The 20,589-nt window shown below is 41.5% G+C and overlaps 2 protein-coding genes across 4 annotated transcripts; both read left to right on the plus strand.

Annotated features, from left to right (window-relative positions):
• Positions 1 to 533: 533 nt before the first annotated feature.
• Positions 534 to 11,635, plus strand: LOC119478377 (calcium-binding mitochondrial carrier protein SCaMC-2-like). 3 transcript variants are annotated; one of them, XM_037753088.1, is made up of 11 exons: positions 534 to 1,298; positions 6,475 to 6,601; positions 6,753 to 6,840; positions 7,765 to 7,800; positions 8,159 to 8,270; positions 8,405 to 8,563; positions 8,688 to 8,840; positions 8,932 to 9,039; positions 9,510 to 9,677; positions 9,763 to 9,913; positions 10,628 to 11,635. In XM_037753088.1, exons 1-11 carry the CDS (start codon positions 909 to 911, stop codon positions 10,810 to 10,812), a joined length of 1,677 nt encoding a protein of 558 aa, XP_037609016.1. In that variant the 5' UTR covers positions 534 to 908; the 3' UTR covers positions 10,813 to 11,635. The 3 variants fall into 3 exon arrangements, with proteins under 3 accessions (XP_037609016.1, XP_037609017.1, XP_037609019.1); XM_037753091.1 differs by lacking the exon at positions 534 to 1,298 and adding an exon at positions 3,146 to 4,585; XM_037753089.1 differs by lacking the exon at positions 7,765 to 7,800 and having other exon boundaries at positions 537 to 1,298.
• A 2,651-nt stretch (positions 11,636 to 14,286) lies between these two features.
• uap1l1 (UDP-N-acetylglucosamine pyrophosphorylase 1, like 1) lies at positions 14,287 to 20,074 on the plus strand. Its single transcript, XM_037753092.1, has 9 exons — positions 14,287 to 14,902; positions 15,340 to 15,544; positions 16,716 to 16,891; positions 17,026 to 17,198; positions 18,014 to 18,207; positions 18,289 to 18,429; positions 18,561 to 18,746; positions 19,505 to 19,571; positions 19,732 to 20,074. The coding sequence occupies exons 1-9, from the start codon at positions 14,623 to 14,625 to the stop codon at positions 19,816 to 19,818; spliced, it is 1,509 nt and encodes a 502-aa protein (XP_037609020.1). The 5' UTR covers positions 14,287 to 14,622; the 3' UTR covers positions 19,819 to 20,074.
• The last annotated feature ends 515 nt before the right edge of the window (positions 20,075 to 20,589 follow it).

Below are 20,589 nucleotides of genomic sequence, written 5' to 3' on the forward strand. Positions count from 1 at the left end.
GTGGAGCATGTAGATGATGGCATCATCCACACCGATGTTTTCCTGGTATGCAAACTGCAGGGGGTCCAGAGAGTCGCTCACAAGGGGCTTGAGGTGCTGCAGAACCAGTCTCTCAAAGATCTTCATGACGTGTGACGTCAGAGCAACTGGCCTGTAGTCATTGGGGGTGCTGGGGTGTCCCTTCTTGGCCACCGGGACGATGCAGGAGGTCTTCCAGAGCTGGGGAACCTTCTTCAGCCTCAGGGAGAGGTGGGTACGATGCTCTCCTCACAGAACCTGATGTAGTCTGTGATGCAGTGGGAGAATATATATTATATAATATTATATAAATAATAATTAAAAAATAAAAAATGTTTTTTATAATAATAAAATAATAATAATCTCCTGGCATTGACTACTGTACATTTTTTTCTCCCAAATAAGGTCCAATGGGGTCCACCGGAAGGGGCGGGACTTAGGCTGTCTATCTCACGCGTCATACCTGAAAACTGACCAATCAACGAAGGCAACAAGTATTAGCCAATCAGAGACAGAGTAAGGCGGGGTCATGCCTACGTCATGGCTTCCAGTCCCGAAGCCGGTTCGTTTCTCTTCTCACAGCCGGCAAGTAACGGAGCAAATAGCGGCTGAAAAATCTCATTCATAACAGTCTTTATAACGTGAAACTTTTCGTGAAGGTGTGACACACGAGCTCCGCATTTAAACTCTAACGTTTTGGATGTGTTCGTGGTGAAAAGTCGGGTTCAATTGGGGAAGATAACCGGCTTCTGGTAGCTTTTCCTTTCGGTGCCCAGCCGGCCGGCGGTTGAAACAAATGGAGGGACATGTGACGTGGTAGGGCTCGAGCGAGAGATACTGTATAACTGCCTCGCGTGCCCTTTTGACCAACCGGCGAATAGTGGTTACCCATGATGCACCAGCAGCAGGACTCGTTGATACCTCCGTTGCTCAGTGATGTATTCTGCCAGTGTCGAGCAGGAGACACTCACAGAGGAGTCGATCCTGGAGGAGGTGGAGGTGGAGGAGGGCACACCGGCGGAGACCCCTCCTCAGCGGCTCCTCCATCTCCATCTAAACCCCCCCGACAGCCCACAGCAGCTGGTGACTCATGGCACTCGGACCCTGCTGGTCAGTCAGGAGGACATCTGTGTGACATCTGTGGAGGACCTGAGCAGGAGCACAGACTCAGAGTGTTGTTCCAAGTCCTGGATGTGAATGGTGATGGAGGCATCTGTGTCAACGACCTGACAATTGGGTTGAAGAAGTTAGGGGTGCATCGAACTGAACATGAGCTCAGGGTAAGTGGATATATATATATTTCAGATTAAATGTATTTATTTTTTATTTATTTTTGCACAATTTAAGACAAAACCCAGACAATTAAAATAATATAGCTGACAATAATGCAGCTATATTGACACTATTGCAGCTGTCAGACTCCACAACCAGCACTGCTCCCAGTAGACCACTTACACACCAAAAAACTGACAATAACCTGATATTTTTAGGTGGAATTTCATTCATTCATTCTCTCTCATTGTGCAATATCATTTCCCACTTGTGCAATTTTGTTAATAGTCTGTTTATTGTCAATACTATATATACTGCTCCTATTTTTATACTTCCTTCTATTTAAATGGTTCATATTTTGCAGTGTACAGCAGCAAAGGGGATAGTGCAAAAAACAAGATGCATCAGCTTACACAGTTAAAAAAAAAGAGCTAAACAAAGTGTAAGAAAATATGAACCATTTAAATAGAAGGAAGTATAAAAAAAGGAGCAGTATATACAGTATTGACAATAAACAGACTATTAACAAAATTGCACAAAGTGGAAAATTATATTGCACAGTATGAATTACACCTGAGTAGTACTGATAATTATGTAAGAAAAGACAACGATACTTGTAGGGAGAAAGACAAGGTACAGACATCTGTTGGGTGCTATTAACCCCCTGAGACCTTCTTTTTTTAATCCCCGTTATTGTCAATCTAGCTAGGAAAGCCATCCATCCTCTGAATGCTCTAGGTCTGTAGTTTGTGGCTGTAAAGTTTAATGAGGCTGTGATTATTATATTATGGGGACTAACATCATCACACGTTAATACAGCTGGGCTCATTGGATCCACAAGAGTCTCAGCTTTACAGTGATACCCAATTTATGTAATTCAAGACTGTTTAGTGACCCCAGTATGCAGAAATATTCAAATACACCTCTTTAGTATAGGTGGAAATAACACATTTTTACTACATGCAAAAAACTGCATGTGATCATCATAAAGTGGGGCATGTCTGTAAAGGGGAGACTCGTGGGTACCCATAGAACCTATTTTCATTCACATATCTTCAGGTCAGAGGTTAACGGACCCCTTTGAAAATGGCCATGCCAGTTTTTTCTCGCCAAAATGTAGCCCAACTTTGGAGTGTTATTTAGCTTCCTTCCCGACAAGCTACCATGACATGGTTGGTACCAATGGATTTATTAGGTAGTTCCTCTAGCTCTAAAACTAAACCTGCTACAGCCTCTGAAAGACAGTAAAGTCGGTTGGGATCGCTGATCTCCGAGGAGTTAATTCAACAAAGATAGATAAGTAACAGTAAGTAGGGACAATCACACAAGAGACAATAAAGAACAACACAACAGCAGGGAAAGTTCCAACAAAAATTCTAAATGGACAACTACAATTTAACAAAACGCAAATATTTTTCATAAAAATGAAAATCATTTTCTTTATTTTCATATGTAAGTAATCTAGCGAGCAATAATTTGGAAGCCAAAAGACATCTAGACGTCTCAATTCAAACTATGGTTGTTAGCAAAGTGAAAGGTGTCTGTAGATGTCTAGGATATAGCCTTTTGTGTCTTTACGGTGTAGCAGGTTCTAATGCATACTAAATACTTTACATATGCATACATGTCAGTAAAACTCTTCTCCCGTAAAACACGCATCTTGTCTAACGTTACGTGAGGGTCCACCCTGATGAAACCAAGATAGATGATGTACTGTACTGATAAATGGACGACTGCAGAAGAGCTGTGTGTTTCCTCGGGCCCAATGAATGCAAAAGATCGTCTGAAGATCCAAGTACTTTTCCAGTCGGAAGTCGAGTCATTTTGGCTTCATGCGCCACTGAGCAACTTTCATAGGAATGAACGGGGCCCCGCCTCCAACGCTGTATCCAGTTCTCTTAATACATCCATGGCTGAGAGCCACAGACAGGGATGGGAAGACAGAAAGTCTTGACAGATGGACTAACACATTGTTGGTTTTGGTCTTTTCGTAGGATTAGTTAATAATAATAAGAGAAAAAGTAATAATCCCAGCCTTATTTGATAAGTAGAGACTTTCATTGCTGAAATGTGAATGTCCCTCATGGTGGTGGGGAGAGACTTGTTACCGTATTTGGGAGTAGGGACTTGCAGGTTTTATGGTGGACATACCATAATTAAGAGAGTTCCTGTTTCTGTCAATAATCAATTACACTGGGATCAATGTACTCTGCAGGCAGTGCAGTCAGTGAAACAGGTCTGCGGAAAGCAGCTTGAAGTCCTGAGCATTTTATGAAGACCGTACAGCCGGAGGAACCCAGGATGTGTTGAGAATTAAAATGCAGCGGAGTGGAGCTCGGTTTTTGGGTTGATGGGATCGCCTGCTGGATGCTGACGGGGTGCTTGCAGTGACTCATGAGGATGAGGAGGGAGGGAGGAGGGAGGCATCACTCAGCAGATTTTCTTCTGTGAGGGAGGTGCGACTGAGGGGAAACCCTGCTCTTCACCCTGCCCCCTCCTTCTACTCTAGCTGATGACTGAAGGCATAAATTAAATTCCATGTCGCTATCTTGTCCTCCATTGGCTGAGGGGCTCGTTCCATAGCTCGACAGTGGAACCTGCTAGTATGGGCTGCTGCGATTGGTCCGGCTCAGCTGCAGTGAGGATGCAGGTTTCTGGAGACTTTGCTGCATATCTCTGGCTGCTGATACCGAAGCCGGCTAAGTGGCAAATCCTGCTGCTCTCATCATTTAATAACTCTCAACATGAGGAACTTAGAGTGTGAAGTTCTAGGTTTGATAAATGGATCATGCATCAGTTATAATTATATATGATATGGCAAGAGTTAGATTTAGCGTTTAGTTTTTATCTTGCTGGACCTGAGCCTGGACGTCTTTTCCACTGAGTGATTTTAATGAGAAAAAGATCCAGCAAGAAGATGAGACACTGAGCTGGAGCAGTGACGTGGAAGAAAGTGGAGGAGCCCTCTTTACTGTCCTCAGCTGACCTTTCTACACTTGTTCTGCTAGTTCAATTCTTTGCTTTCAGCCAACAGACACAGTTAAGTGTCGACACCGAAACTCCCAGGATGATAAAGGGCATGCTGACTTTCCTGTGCCGGAGTCTTTTTAGCAAGACGCAGTGTATGCCTGCTGAAACTCCGGGGGAGGAAGAGACAGAGGCTGCTGGGAACTGCACAGAGCTGCAGGAAAATACTGCACACTCCTCTGACAGTAACCAAATCAGCACTAGTAATGTTACTCCAAAGAAGAGCACAGTATTAATCATGATGGCACCAACTACGGATCTTCAACAGGTAGGACAAAGCAGTTGGCTGGACCCCTGACTTTTTTTAATCCAGCACCACCATCAGGTCAGAGTTTTAAATTGTCCTGTAAAATATCTCACCAGCTACTGGATGGGTTGGCACAACATTTGGTACAGACATTCATGGTCCTAATTGCTTTGAAGCACTACTGTCAGTCCTCTTAAAGTGGACCAAAAAGGGGACAGACATAAAAGGGACTCAGTTCTTTTTGCGTTCACATTGTTAGTTCATTTGAAAGAGGACTCGGTTCTGTTTCTGGTCCACCTCAGCTCTGATGGGGCCTCAGTCCTCCTTCTGTTCACACTGTAGTTCCTTCCTGCATCACTGCTGGTCAATGCTTTCCCCTTCAATTATATTTTTAGGGTTGGCACACAGAATACTGTGTCTCTTGTGTCACAGGATTCTCTGCTTTTTCTCAATTATCAGTATCTATTTTATATTGCTGTGAAAACATCTTCAAACAACTATATTTATTCAAGTTTCTTGCCAAAAACCATAGCACAACGTAGCATTGATGACTAGAAACCATTAATGCCGATCTCCCAATTGCATATTTTGACTGAATATTGGCCGATAACGATCAGTAGCTGAAAAAAACGGGCCACCCCTAACGGCAAGCCTGAAGGGCTAAAATACAAAGGGAAATGGCAAAGCAAACCTGGAGCATGTTGTGTTCACAATGCACAGGTTAAACGAACTGCAACGCTGACTTGAAGCGAACCGTACTAGGACCACCTCCCGAGGAGGTTAGTCATGTGCAGGTGTTTGTTAAACAGTCAGTGATAACTGTGTGTCTTTATTACTATTAGTAGTACAGTTCAGACACAAACTCCATCAGTAGTCTCTATAGCTGTTAAAGCCGACTGACAGCTGATCCAGCTGTGATCAGCTGCTGCTGTCATCAGAGACAGATGTCGCTTCACGTGACGCTTCAGAGGAAAAGACGTCACATTTCTTTGAAAACATATTTCCTCGTTTCCTCTCTCCTTGCATGGTTTCCTTGCATCTCTCCATGCAAGACACAAGGGAAAGATGCAAGTGAGGGAAATGTGGATGCAGTTAAGGGACTTGGGATGTCCCCCCTAATGAAGATCTATGTTGGTCGCAACGCGTTGGTCATTTTAAACAATTATTGCCATGTAAAATAAAGGCATTGTTCAAACACTACAGTGTGCTTTGGATTATTTTTGAGGAAGACTTGCATTTTGAACTTTTTTGAGACAATACTCCATTGTCTTCATACCCAAAGCTATTCAGTTTTCAGTGATATAGATCAGTGCTCTGATAACATATTGTAACTCTAAAAGCAGATGTAAAGGGCAAAAGCGTGCAAAACTGCTGCTATGATCCTTGAGGTAGTTGTTTTTCAGTGAAATGGTTCCTCAATCAGTGGCCTATGGACTGGTCTCCATCTTGTGAGTCCAGTGGTGCACATGGTTGAGCTATTCCTTCCCTTAAGGTAGCCATTTCCTGCCGGTAAGTGTATATTCATGCTCCAGCTAACTCTAATTCCTCGTAGAACTCTTTCCAGTTGACTTGGCAGGCTATATTGGCAGAAAGTGCCGGGGACTGTCTGAGATTACTAATAACCTGATATGTGTGATGGCTGTAAAGTGGTCTAAACTGCAGGCCGAGTCAACAGTGCACAGATGGCAGGAGACGGAGGAAGCTTCCTCCACGCTCTGACGTACTGTTTGTCACATCACTCTTACCACATATGACTGTCTTTAATAACGGCAGTGAAGTAGTTCAACTTTTACAGATAATGTTACTGTGTATGCAGCTAATGCATCGTGCTTAGTGAAACGTCTTGACATCACTTGAATACAAAACTGAGCTGAGAATTGAGTTTTCTCCTGTCTCTTCTCTCCTTACAGAAAATAGTGAAAGCAGGAGACAAAGACCTGGATGGACAGTTGGATTTTGAGGAGTTTGTTCATTACCTCAGAGACCACGAGAAGAAACTGCGGCTGGTCTTCAAGAGTCTGGACAAGAAGAATGATGGTAAAGGAATCGTGTTACAATCGGTGACTTTTAATTCAATCTAATTATCTCTCAGAACACTTGAATTACAATATGCTGAAAGGTTATTTTGGAAAGAAAATTGTTGCCTACTGAAGCTTTAATGAATACCAAATTATTTCCTGTGGTGTAGGCCGGATCGACTCGCAAGAGATCATGCAGTCTCTGCGCGACCTGGGGGTGAAGATCTCTGAGGAACAGTCTGAGAAGATTCTCAAAAGGTGAGAGTGATAATGTGATCCACAGTCTCTGATACACTTAATGGATTCACAAACCTGTTCAGTCCCTGTTTGTGTGTTTCTGTGATGTCTCCCCTCTTTTTATTGAAGAACACTATTCTTCCTTAATATCCTGTGGTGGCAGTTTCTGTTAAAACAAGACACAAACCAACGTAACAACTTGTCTTTCAGTGAATTTAATAAAAAGGGATACATTAATAACTAAAACATCTGCAGATGGACTGCAGATGGACTCACGAGCACAGCCACCTGTTGTGGACTGTGGCAAGTGAGCCCCGAATACAAAGAGTAGTCAGTATTTATACATTTAAAGCATAACATGAAGATAAGTGCAAAGAAGAAAAGAAGAGAAGGATAGAAAGTGTATCAATGCGTCAGCACACAGCAGACAACAGAGCATCACAAGACATAACAAGTATTTCAGCAATCTGTTGTTTGCAGTTACAGAGAACTAAAATGTCAGGTCACTGTCCTATGGTGACGAAGTTGAACATGTGAGGCCCTGAGATTATCTAAAGGTACAGTGTTAAACTGCAGATATGAAAATTGCCATTACAATCCTTACTTTTCAACCAGTCCCTCTCACACACACCAGGTGCCAAATATCATGCAAGCATTGTGGCTCTTTCCCAAACTGTGCTGCCCTATCTGATAAAATGGAAGAACATAATTTACATAATCACATAAACAGATCCTTGAAGCAAGCAATGGTCCATGTTCCATGTCTGAAAAGGTCTCAACCATGGTGCCTGTCACTCACTACTCATGTGAAATATCTCTCGTTGTTCAAAATATCAGCATCAACTGGCTCATGTTGTTATGGCTCAGTGAACCTTGTCTAGTTCCTCTAACCATCTGTCTGTCTGTCTGTCTGCTTGTCTGTCTCTTTTCTCTGGCTGGTCTCAGAATAAGGAGGGGTCATGTCTGGGCCCCTATCTTGTAGTAAGTAGTAGCTTCTATAGTCTGCTTGCTCAAGCCAGTGCTAAACTGATCACCACTTCAGTCTATCTAATTCAGTTCGATATTTTTTTCAGTGATTTCAGATGAAAGACGCAACAAATATCACATTAGCAAAACAAAGAAATGTTGTGATGATGTGGTTGAATCAGTTGTGGCACAGAGTGCTCAAGTAAAGCATCCTGCTACCACAGAATGAACTCATAAAGGAAGCCATGAGAACAAGTGTTACCATTGTTGAGAAGTAACCGTGCATGCAGATAGCAGATAGCTTGTTCTGTTTACTGACTAAAACTGTTGCATTTATAACAGTCTGTATCCGCTGTTTATTTTGCATCCGCAGTATGGATAAAAACGGCACAATGACGATTGACTGGAATGAGTGGCGGGATTACCACCTCCTGCATCCAGCAGGCAACATTCCTGAGATCATCCTCTACTGGAAACATTCCACAGTACGCTCCCCCTCTCTGTTCAAAGCACGGATGATTTGTGTTGTACCCTGATCTGGTATTTCCTGTCACTAACTCTTATCTAAAACAACTGTTTACTGAGGATCAGTGGCTGAAACCCTCTGCTTCCTCCTCAGATATTTGATGTTGGGGAGAGTTTGTTGGTGCCTGATGAGTTCACAGCAGAAGAGAAGCAAACAGGAATGTGGTGGCGACACCTAGTGGCTGGAGGAGGAGCTGGTGCTGTGTCTCGAACATGCACAGCGCCACTGGACAGGCTCAAAGTACTCATGCAGGTAATGCACAACACATAGCTGATGAGTTAGGGAGTACTCTCAGAGAGGGACATACTCATTCTAGACAAAGAGAAGACTACGTGCTGACTGTTTGTGTTTGTCCTGTTCTGTTTGTCCTCCCCAGGTTCACGCCTCTAAGAGCAACAACATGCATATCACTGGAGGCTTTCTCCAGATGATCCGAGAGGGCGGTGTGAGGTCACTGTGGCGAGGCAACGGCATCAATGTCATCAAAATTGGCCCGGAGTCTGCTATTAAGTTCATGGCCTACGAACAGGTAGGCACCAATACAGCTCTGACGCCAATAAGCCCTTTATTTCAGTCACATTTTTGTGTTGTTGCATAACAAAAGACATCCTCTCTGTCAGATTAAACGATTAATGGGAAGTAACCAGGAGACGCTGGGTATCTCAGAGAGACTGGTGGCGGGCTCTCTAGCCGGAGCGATCGCTCAGAGCAGCATCTACCCCATGGAGGTGAGAGAGACCAGTGAACACAGACAGCATAAAACAAAATTTCAAGCAAGACCTCTTAAAAAAAAGGATTGTGTTCAATTCTGCAAATGTTATTTAGCAACTCATGACTCATTATGTTTGTATGCAGAAATATCCGAGTGGATTCTTTCCGCCCTGTGACTGACTGCCCATTTTAACTTTTAGCTTTGACCCCATCATGTGAAACTGTACTGTGCCCTCTTATCTGGAGGAAATCAGATCTTCACACGCAGACTCACAGACCTCCAGTTATGCACAAAGTGTGAGCAAGTCCTTCATGTAAATGAGGTTCATAACTCACAAAGTATTGTAATATAAAAGATAATGCACGGCATATATATATGTTAGTCTATGTTTGGTAAAGTGTGAAAGATTTTCTACAACTCTTGGACAACCAAGTGGTGGTTTCCTTCACCTGTCAGAAGGCCTGACGTCACTCTCTGTCCTCTCAGGTGTTGAAGACGAGGTTAGCCCTGAGGAAGACCGGCCAGTACTCGGGCATCTTGGATTGTGCTAAACATATCTGTAAGAAGGAGGGTTTGGCTGCTTTCTACAAGGGCTATGTCCCCAACATGCTGGGCATCATCCCCTACGCTGGCATTGACCTGGCTATCTATGAGGTGTGTGCTTGTTGTCGAGGGATAACTTTTTGTTTATTGTTCTTTTAGTTCGATCTGACACCTTTGTTCTGCTCTCCTCTGTCAGACTCTGAAGAATTACTGGCTGCAGCGCTACGCCACGGACAGCGCTGATCCGGGAGTGTTTGTGCTCCTGGCTTGTGGCACCACTTCCAGCACGTGTGGCCAGCTGTCCAGTTACCCACTGGCCCTGGTCAGGACTCGAATGCAGGCACAAGGTCAGTCACTGCAGAACTCTACTGCACTGTACACTAGCGGTGGGAAAAAAAATCGATTCACCTATGTATCGCGATTTTTATTTTATTTCTCATGATTTTGAAATAGATTTTTTAATGCCAGAATCAATATATTTGCTTCATTTGAGTCTATACGGAGGAAGAAGAAAGTTACCCCTTTCATTGTCGTAGTCTGAGTAACAGACGTCAGATCCGTTCTTTATCCGTCAACCAAAACAAACCAGCCGGGCGCCGCGAGCCTAAACGAAAAAGTAGAAAACGGCGGAGGGTCCGTTTGGATACGACCTGCACCCTCACATTTTAAATCCAACGTGGTAAACACTACACATCATAGTAAAGGATGGAAACACTTTGAGTTTCACACATTGCCAGGAAAAGCAGAGCTACACATCATGGCTAAAGCTGCATGCTAACTCTGTCTTGGACAGGAAACGTTATCGTATCGCGGTAACGTGCGGTCAAGCCAGCCGCCACTCCCATCGCTGTGGTCAAATCGTCCGACGCTACAACTGTAGAGCACACATATACTGACATTTATGTTAAATGCATTCAAACGACCCGGATGGAGCTGACCATGGATGGATAATGTTCATGGACTTGTTCATATGTTTAGATTCATGTGTCTGGCACTTCAGAAGTCAACAAGCGAGTAGCTTTGTGTGTGCTGATGAGCCTGTCTTCCTCTGTGTTCCTCAGCTACCCTGGAAGGGGGCCCTCAAATGACCATGTCGACCCTGTTCAGACACATTATTAGGACCGAGGGGCCACTGGGACTCTACCGAGGCCTGGCACCCAACTTCATGAAGGTCATTCCATCCGTCAGCATCAGCTACGTGGTCTACGAGCACCTCAAGATCACGCTGGGGGTCACGTCAAAGTGAGGAGGTCAAGCAGGGTTTTTTTGCTTTTCTTTTGAGCTGAAGATTTACTGCTCTAAGAAGCAAGCAGCTGACATTCAACATATTGAAATTCCAGGGTGTAAAGGATAAACATGAGATGATGTGAATGAAGAGGAATTGAGAGACTGATGGAGACTTTCCAGATGGAGGAAAGCTTAACTGAAGCAACTTCTGTTAGTTGCCCTTATTTAAATATGTCTTAAAGCAATCCAGGAGTGCTAATCTTGGGTTAAGACAAGACAAGTGTTTACATTGAATTAATTTAAGTATTTTACTATGATGTGGCAGGAGCAGTCCTGCTGGTCTGTGTAAAGGAAGAATGTTTGTCTTAAAGGGCTTTGCTAGGGCAGATCACAAACCTAATTAATGCTCTCGATTTAATATCGCTTCGGCTTTCAAGATCTGTCTCTTGCTCTCTCGCCGCCCAAACAAAGCCACAAAGTGGCTGCTTAATGAAAAATGCACAGTAGCTATATAGGTTAAGTCATAAGGCGTTAGTAATTCATGCACACAAATGATTTCATCGAGACCGTGAATTTCCTTTTTGTTTTGCAAGATTCGCTGCTTTTAGAGACATTCGCTTGTGATCACAAGCATGAAACAACAAAGGTGTCTCCTGATGATGTGATTAAACTTTACTTTGTGTTAAAAGGTTCTTTATGATATCAGATTATATCATCAACAACTATTGTCTATATAAAGATATAGAGGAGTAATGTCTGACTGAGTCTATGATATCACAGCATTAATATATATCATCAACAGCTATTGTCTATGTAAGGGATAACGTACAGCGAGCTGGTTATTGTTGTGAAAGAAACCCCGACAGGGCGATGACGCCGCAAAGCAGTTTGGGGTTTCTTTCACAACAATGACCCACTAGCTGCACATTATCCCGCTTATTACACAGCTACTTACTTAAAATCAATAATTTGACACAAAAACGGTCCGCCAGAGTCCGACATCCGAGCTGCGCCCATAGCAACGGTCTGTTATACATAGCAACGGCCTGTTATACATGGCAACGGCCTGCTATACATGGCAACGGCCTGCTATACATAGCAACGGCCTGCTATACAAAGCAACGGTCTGCTATACATGGCAACGGCCTGCTATACATGGCAACGGCCTGCTATACATAGCAACGGCCTGCTATACATAGCAACGGCCTGTTATACATAGCAACGGCCCGCTATACATGGTCTGTTATACATAGCAACGGTCTGTTATACATAGCAATGGTCTGCTATAAAGAAATAACAGACCGTAGAACGCTGTGATTGGCCAATCGGAATCGAGTATTCAACAAAGCCGTGTAATAGATAAAGATATAGAGGAGTAATGTCTACCTGAGTCTATGATATCACAGCATTAATATATCATCAATAACTATTGTCTATATAAAGATATAGAGGAATAATGTCTACCCGCGTGCTCCCTAGCTAGCTCACGGCCACCGCTCTGCACTGCTCTCAAATGACGGTTACAGCCAATAACGCCGTCTTGACCAACAGCATTGTTTCCACTGTTAGCACCTTTAACTATGAGCCGCCTGCTCAGCTGTCGCCAAGTTGAGAGCCGTGTGGAGGCAATAGAAATGCTCCCACTCGTGCATTTAGCACCTTTAACAGTGACGTTTCACTGAGGCAGTGTTGTCAAGTAGGAAATATCCGATCCTATAAATAGTGTTGCAGCTTAAGTTGACAGAGCACGTCCTGTCAGTGTCCATGACCAGTATCAGTGCTTTTATCTTTTCAGTAATGACAGTATAATGTTTTGAGGTTAGTGTCCCTCCTAAAACTGTGTACAGAAGCTTCACAGATGCCTCTCTGGGATACACCTCCATTCCTCCTTAATTCCCGTCATCATATGTTCACCTTTAAAACAGTTTCCCTTTCCACAGGTTTAACATGAGCCATCAGGAGATTATTAGCTGGATCTCTAAGGAAAGTTTCACTGGCTTGTCGGCTAAAGACATCTTCATTTGTGTACGATGTCAATAAATAGTGCTTTAAGTCACGTGGCAGGACATCCAAGCAGAGGCAGCACTGACTGATGCCTGTGTCAAATGAGACACAGATTCCCATGAGTGCCTCTCTCACATACATGTGCTTGATTATTATAAGAGGTGGAGTCTGTGGAACACTGGATGCACTTTAAGGTATTCTGCTTTAATTCCTGTTTATTATTATTATTATTATTATTATTGATGTATTTATGTATTTATTTTGGCAGCAAAGGGACTCATGACTGAATGTGTGATCTATTGGTTGTGCTGAATAAATAATAATCAGGTGTCTTTGATTTTTGAGAAATCTGTGGTCTTGGTGAAAACCTGAGGCAAAGAACAGGTTGGTTTTAGAGCGATAGAAGCATTTCATTCAAAGCCTCAAAGTGTTCATTACTCAATCAAACAATTTTTATGAATAAATGGTGTGAAATATTTAAATGAACCAACATTTTGTGAAATAATTGAAGGAATAATTCAAACCCGGGACATTATTATGAAATGTTTTGTCATCATTCATTTGCTGGATAGCATTTTTATTTCATTAAAGACATTTTAAAAAATAAAGTGTGTTTTTATGCTAGTTACTGTGTCTGTGTAACTGACCCCTCACTCTGATATTATATCAATATCATTAATCAATCTTAATCTGAAACTAACTAAAGCTATCAGATAAATGTATGTGTGTATTTATAAAATTAAAAATATATATATATATATATTTAATAAAATAATATATACATACAATAAAATAAATACATATATATAATAAAAATAATATATATATAATTAAAATATATATATGTAAAATTAAAATATGTATATATATTTTTTTAGATAATATATACAAATACAAAATATAATAAATACAAAATATAATATATAAATATGTATACAATAAATATAAAATATTATAAATATATATATAGTAAGTAAAAAATATAATATATAAATATATATATAATAAATAGAAAATATATATATTTATGATATTTTGTGTATATATATACACATATATATAATATAATAAGTAATAATATAATAATAGTATAATAAGTAAAAAATATGATGTATAAATATATATAAAATAAATAGAAAATATATTTATTATATTTTCTATTATATATATATATATTTATATATTATATATTTTACTTATTATATATCTTTATATTATTTTATATTTATTGTACATATATATAATGTTTTTTATTTATTATATATATTGTATTATATCTTTTATTAATAAATATATATATATTATCTAAAAAATATATATAATGATATTTTTATTTTATATATATATAGCTGTATATAATTACAAATATTATTTATATATATAGATTATTTTTTTATAGATTTTTTTTTTTTCAATATAGGCTACCGGATGGGTATCAAACATTTTTCTATCTGTGGGCTCCAGTCAGCTGATAAGACGCAGAGTCAGCACAGTTTCTCCTGTAGCCCTCTGGTCTTGTCTAGTCTGGTCTGGTCTCGTGGCTCTCTGCTGACTGAGAGGAAGTCGTCCACACGTCGGTTTATAGAAAGCTATTTCAGCCATGTTTGGACTCCTGTAGCCCTGAAAGCAGCATAAAGACGCCCTTTCACTGGACCGCAGCAGTATATCCTGTTGTTTATCTACCGGGTTCTGGACCTGAGAGCTGCAGTCACGAGTTCACTCAGTTCCTACAAACTAACCTGTGACTCTACTGCTGCTGCAGAGAGAGAAACAGGGAAGTTGCATGTCTGTACTTTAGTTTTGCTTTTTTACCGAGACCCACAGGATGCTTTCCTTGGAGCAGCTGCAGCAGAGTTTAGAGACTGCAGGACAGTCTCACGTCCTGCAGTTCTGGCCGGAGCTGTGTGAGGCAGAGAGAGACAGTTTCCTCCAGGAGCTGTCTCAGCTGGATCTGAAGGGACTGAAGGGTCACTGTGAGGGGGCCAAGAGGGCTGCAGCCTCCCCTTCTGCAGGTCTGGACCAGCACATAGAACCGGTCCCTCCTCAGTCCATCGGCAGTGTGAGGAAGAGTGACAAAGAATCTCTGGAACTGTGGGAGAATGAAGGTGAATGTTTTACAGTAAATCTGCTGAGAGTATTAGAAAAAGTGAAAGTAGAGTTACTATAATGCACCTATAGATGTGACATATTTAGCTGCTGCAGTATCACTCACTGACTGCACTAGTGGAAAGTAACAAAGTGCATTTACTCAAGTATTGTACTTAGAGGAAAATACTGTAATGTACTTTTTACAGCAGTAAGAGCTGATCTGGAGTCTGCCGTCCAGCTTCCGTCTATGAGAGCCATGAGTCAATCACTCGTGAACTCTGATTAAACGGTCAAACTAGGCAGCCCTGATTATGAAAGCAGTAACAAGTTAACGGTTATATGCCAGCTTGTAAAGTTTTATGAAAGCTTTCACTTATACAGTATGATAAAAGGTGATGTGTGCTATGTATGTGAAGTTAAAGGCCTTGCTCATGTTACCACTCTGTTTTGACAGGGCTGTTGCAAATCTCAGAGAATCGAGTCGGGGTCCTGCTCTTGGCCGGCGGTCAGGGGACCCGTCTTGGTGTTCAGTATCCCAAAGGGATGTACAATGTTGGGCTACCGAGCGGCAAAACCTTGTATCAAATCCAGGCGGAGCGCATTCACAAAATCCAGGAGCTGGCCGACAGAAAGTATGGCTCAAAATGCACCGTCGCATGGTAAGATTATATGATGTATCTTCCTCCACTACTCTGATTATGTGAAGGCTTATGCACTACAGATAGAGCCAGAGCAACACAACCTCCTCTCCACGTCAAATAGATAGAGCCAGAGCAACACGACATCCTCTCGACGCCAAATAGATAGAGCCAGAGCAACACGACCTCCTCTCCACACCAAAACAGATAGAGCCGGAGCAACACAACATCCTCTCGACGCCAAATAGATAGAGCCAGAGCAACCCGACCTCCTCTCCACACCAAAACAGATAGAGCCAGAGCAACACGACCTCCTCTCCACACCAAAACAGATAGAGCCGGAGCAACACGACATCCTCTCGATGCCAAATAGATAGAGCCAGAGCAACCCGACCTCCTCTCCACACCAAAACAGACAGAGCCAGAGCAACACAACCTCCTCTCCACACCAAAACAGATAGAGCCAGAACAACACAACCTCCTCTCCACGTCAAAATAGATAGAGCCAGAGCAACAAGACCTCCTCCCCACGCCAAAACAGATAGAGCCGGAGCAACACAACCTCCTTTCCACACCAAAAACAGATAGAGCCAGAGCAACACAACCTCCTCTCCACGCCAAATAGATAGAGCCAGAGCAACCCGACCTCCTCTCCACACCAAAACAGATAGAGCCAGAGCAACACAACCTCCTCTCCACACCAAAACAGATAGAGCCAGAACAACACAACCTCCTCTCCACATCAAAATAGATAGAGCCAGAGCAACAAGACCTCCTCCCCACGCCAAAACAGATAGAGCCGGAGCAACACAACCTCCTTTCCACACCAAAAACAGATAGAGCCAGAGCAACACAACCTCCTCTCCACGCCAAATAGATAGAGTCAGAGAAACACAACCTCCTCTCCACGCCAAAACAGATAGAGCGGAGCAACACAACCTCCTCTCCACGCCAAACTAGATAGAGCCAGAGCAACACGACCTCCTCTCCACCATGGAACCTAGAGAGAGGATCAGATTTTTACTTTTTACTTTTTAAAAAAAAATATTGATTATAGCTGCTTTAAGTAAAAATAAATGACTGTTTTTTGGCGCTGTGATTAAATTTGGAGATTAGAAATTTAGATAAGTAATGTCACCAAGATTAAAGAGAGTAAAAATGTAAACCTGTCTGTACTATTGCAACTCTTCAGGTACATAATGACCAGTGAGTTCACTCTGGCTCCCACGGAGAAGTTCTTCAAGGAGAACAACTACTTTGGTCTGGAGCGATCAAACATTGTTATGTTTGAGCAAAGGATGATCCCAGCAGTGACATTTGATGGAAAGGTCATCCTGCAGGGGAAAGGGAAGATAGCTATGGCTCCAGGTATGTATACATCACCTTCTACAGAAGATCCAGACACTCAGTAAAATCCCTCACCTATTGCCACTGATTTGTGTGTTCAGGATAGTTTGAGGTAATGCGCCATAATGTTTCAAAGCCTCTCCTCTCTCTGCCAGATGGGAACGGTGGTCTGTACCAGGCGTTGGTGGACAACAAGGTGCTGGAGGACATGACGAAGAGGGGAGTGGAGTACCTGCATGTGTACTGTGTGGACAACATCCTGGTCAAAATGGCAGACCCTGTGTTTATTGGGTTCTGTGTGAGCAAAGGGGCTGATTGCGGAGCCAAGGTAGAGTAATATCACACAGTAGATAGAAAGGAATAGCTCAATAATTTGGGAATATGCTTATTTGTTTTCTTTCTGAGAGCTAGATGAGAATATTGATGTGCATGCTTAGGCTGTTGCCGCCGCAACCCACAATAAGCGGCCGAAAACGGATAGATGGAACACAAAACACATCTTTTTGAAGAATTTAAAGGTCCCATATTGTAAAAAGTGACATTTCCATGGCTTTTATATTATAAAGCAGGTTTAAGTTCTATATAAATACTGTGAGAGGATCGAAACGCTTAATCCACAGAGAAATACACACAGCCCGTATTCAGAAACTGAGCTTTTGAAACAAGCCGTCAGGATTTCTGTCCATTTTTGATGTCACAAATCTACAATATTTAGACCATTTTAAAGTTTTAAACGTACAGTAAACATTCTAAATGGGTCCCAGTTTATTTCCTGTTGCAGTGTATGTGAATGAGATCAGCTGACAGGAAGTAAACATGGACCCAAGCTGTTGCCTAGCAACGCAATTCTGTTCCATTTCCAATTCCAATTCCATTGAAATGTACTAAAACGGAGCGTTTCAGACAGAGGGTGAATACAGGTATATTCAGACAGACAACATGAGGAAAATAACGTTTTTTTTTAACATTAAAGTATGTAAACATGTTCTAATAGAAACACAAAATACAAGTATGAACCTAAAAATGAGCATATGTCCCCTTTAATCAAGGGTGGAATGAAATTAAATAAAAATCTGGAATGAGAAAAAGTCCAAACTGTGACTCCTGTTTCCGTCTGGCCTCTCATCTCCATCATGTGTCCAGGTGGTGGAGAAGGCATACCCTGCTGAGCCAGTGGGAGTGGTTTGCAGGGTGCGAGGCGTCACGCAGGTGGTGGAGTACAGCGAGATCCAACCAGAGACGGCTGAGCTCCGAGGACCTGGAGGGGAGTTGGTGTACAGTGCTGGAAACATCTGCATTCACTTCTTCACCAGGGCTTTCCTGCAGGATGTAGCAAAGTAAGAGCCTTCCATAGCTGAAAATAGTCCCCTATAAATACAAATTTCCTCTTGTTTGAGTAATGTTTTTTCATCTTACAGGACATTTGAAAGCCAACTGAAACAACACGTCGCACTCAAGAAAGTTCCCTTTGTGGACACATGTGGCAATCAAGTCAAGCCCACCAAACCCAATGGCATAAAGATGGAGAAATTTGTTTTTGATGTCTTTCCATTCTCAAGGTATTGTTGATTATTATACTATGTCTTCAGCTACTGACATCTGATGTTTTACTCTACATGAAATTACATAAACTCATGACACGGTGTCTCTACAGCTAATTATAAAAAATGCACTATCTTGTCCTTGGAAGGAACTTTGTTGCGTTTGAGGTTGTGAGGGAGGATGAGTTTTCCCCACTCAAAAATGCAGACGGAGCAGCCACAGACAGCCCATCCACCGCCAGAAACTCTTTGCTGGCTCAACACTGCCGCTGGGTCACAGCCGCAAGAGCCACGCTGCTGGATGAACGTGGGAATACCCTTCCTCCTACGGCCAGGTCAGAAGAAAATGTTCATATAGACACCCTGATACAACAGATAATGTCAGAACTTGAAGCCTAGACCTGGTTGTCATGGCCAGCCGATTAGACTGTTGTCAGGCTATTAAATAGATGTTATCAGTCGCTATAACACACAAAACTGAGTTTTCAACCAGGAAACCAGAGTTTGCATCCCGTGTTCGTAGTTATTTGAACCCAAAACACTGTATTTTGCGCTAAACTTATCTAAGTTGTTTTGGGTTTTTTTTGCCTAAACTTAAAGAAGTTGTAGTTTTATAGCCTAAACCTAAAGAAGTTGTAGTTTTATTGCCTAAACCTAAAGAAGTTGTTGTTTTGTTGCCTAAAATGAAAGAAGTTGTAGTTTTGTTGCCTAAACCTAAATAAGTTGTAGTTTTGTTGCCTAAACCTAAAGAAGTTGTAGTTTTATTGCCTAAACCTAAAGAAGTTGTAATTATATTACCTAAACTTAAAGAAGTTGAAGATTTATTGCCTAAACCTAAAGAAGCCCCTTTGATTGTGTTGAAAACGCAACGTTTCATTCAGTTTTACAACATGTTATAACGTGTTGTTTTTAAGTTTCACTTTTACAACGTAGTAGGTGTAGCAGGCCCCTATTGACCCACATCTATGGTGCCTATAACGACTGATAACACCTATTTCATGACCTGATGACAGTTGAATAATGTGCATATGGGCTTGTGAGTGTTGTATTTACGTAGACTGGATCTGAATCTCTCCTCCTTTTTTTCCTGTAGTGCATCAGCAGGGGACAATCCTCCAGCTAAATGTGAGATTTCACCGCTGGTCTCCTACTTTGGAGAGGTGAGAGCAGTTACAGGTTGTTCCTTGAAGAAAAAAAATAGTTTTCTCAGCTAGCATTTAAAATGAATTTGTGGACAATGAATCCACTGTTGTCATCATCTCCAATGTCTTGTCTAAATACGGAGGTGTAATACAACCTCCATCTCATTTCTTCTGCCAGGGCCTGGAGCAGCTGCTGAAAGGGAGGACACTGCCAACTCCGCTCATTCTGGATGAAAAAAAGGCCAAAGAGCTGCAGGCTCAGTGACATTTCTCTGAATGATAGAGTTACAGGGTGGAGACGGCAACCCTGGATGGATATGTTGTTGAACTATATGTGATGATATGTGAAGATAATCATATCAAACTGTCATGAGTGTCATGACCTTTGTTGAGGAAGAGCTACAAATCATGTCATGTCATAGCTTTAAAACAAGTAAGACAAATAAGGGACCAGCAATCAGTTTTTGGAATCAAATATGTTTTCTTTTACATGTAACCAAAAATATAATCAAAATACCTCACTTTGTGTCCTCTCACATTCTTTTTAGTAATCTACTCGACTGCTAATACTTATTTTCAACTGTTTCGGGATAAGTATGAGAATGTTTTATGATATTTTTGAGACATATGTTAAAGTTAAAGCTGCAGTGGGTAGAAATGGAGAAAATAGGATTTAAAAAAAAGTTATTTTTATAAATCGTTGTATCCTGGCAGTAGTGCATGAGACAGTTAATCTGAAAAAAACAAAAAACATGTACCTATGTGTCCTCCAGTGTCCTATTGTTAAATCAGTATTGCACAGTTGAAAAAATAATAATACGTATATTATATATACAGTATATATATATATATATATATATATAGTATAGTAGTATATAGAATAGTATATATAGAAGTACAGTTGAAGATATATATATATTTATATATGTCTTCAACTGTGCAATACTGATTTAACAGTACAATAATTTAGTGCAATAATTCAGCTGTACAATAATCTGGTTTACTCTGGCATTAAAACTGCATTTATTTATACAGA

The sequence above is a fragment of the Sebastes umbrosus genome, chromosome 19, assembly GCF_015220745.1.
Source record: "Sebastes umbrosus isolate fSebUmb1 chromosome 19, fSebUmb1.pri, whole genome shotgun sequence".
Lineage (NCBI taxonomy): Eukaryota > Metazoa > Chordata > Actinopteri > Perciformes > Sebastidae > Sebastes > Sebastes umbrosus.

Coding starts and splice junctions, on each gene's coding strand:
- LOC119478377 (XM_037753088.1), top strand. CDS start 909: ATGATGCACCAGCAGCAGGACTCGTTGATACCTCCGTTGCTCAGTGAT. Junction 7,801..8,158: donor GTCTGGGCCCCTATCTTGTA/GTAAGTAGTAGC, acceptor TTGCATCCGCAG/TATGGATAAAAACGGCACAA. Junction 8,564..8,687: donor GGCTCAAAGTACTCATGCAG/GTAATGCACAAC, acceptor TGTCCTCCCCAG/GTTCACGCCTCTAAGAGCAA.
- uap1l1 (XM_037753092.1), top strand. CDS start 14,623: ATGCTTTCCTTGGAGCAGCTGCAGCAGAGTTTAGAGACTGCAGGACAG. Junction 15,545..16,715: donor TCAAAATGCACCGTCGCATG/GTAAGATTATAT, acceptor GCAACTCTTCAG/GTACATAATGACCAGTGAGT. Junction 19,572..19,731: donor TGGTCTCCTACTTTGGAGAG/GTGAGAGCAGTT, acceptor TTCTTCTGCCAG/GGCCTGGAGCAGCTGCTGAA.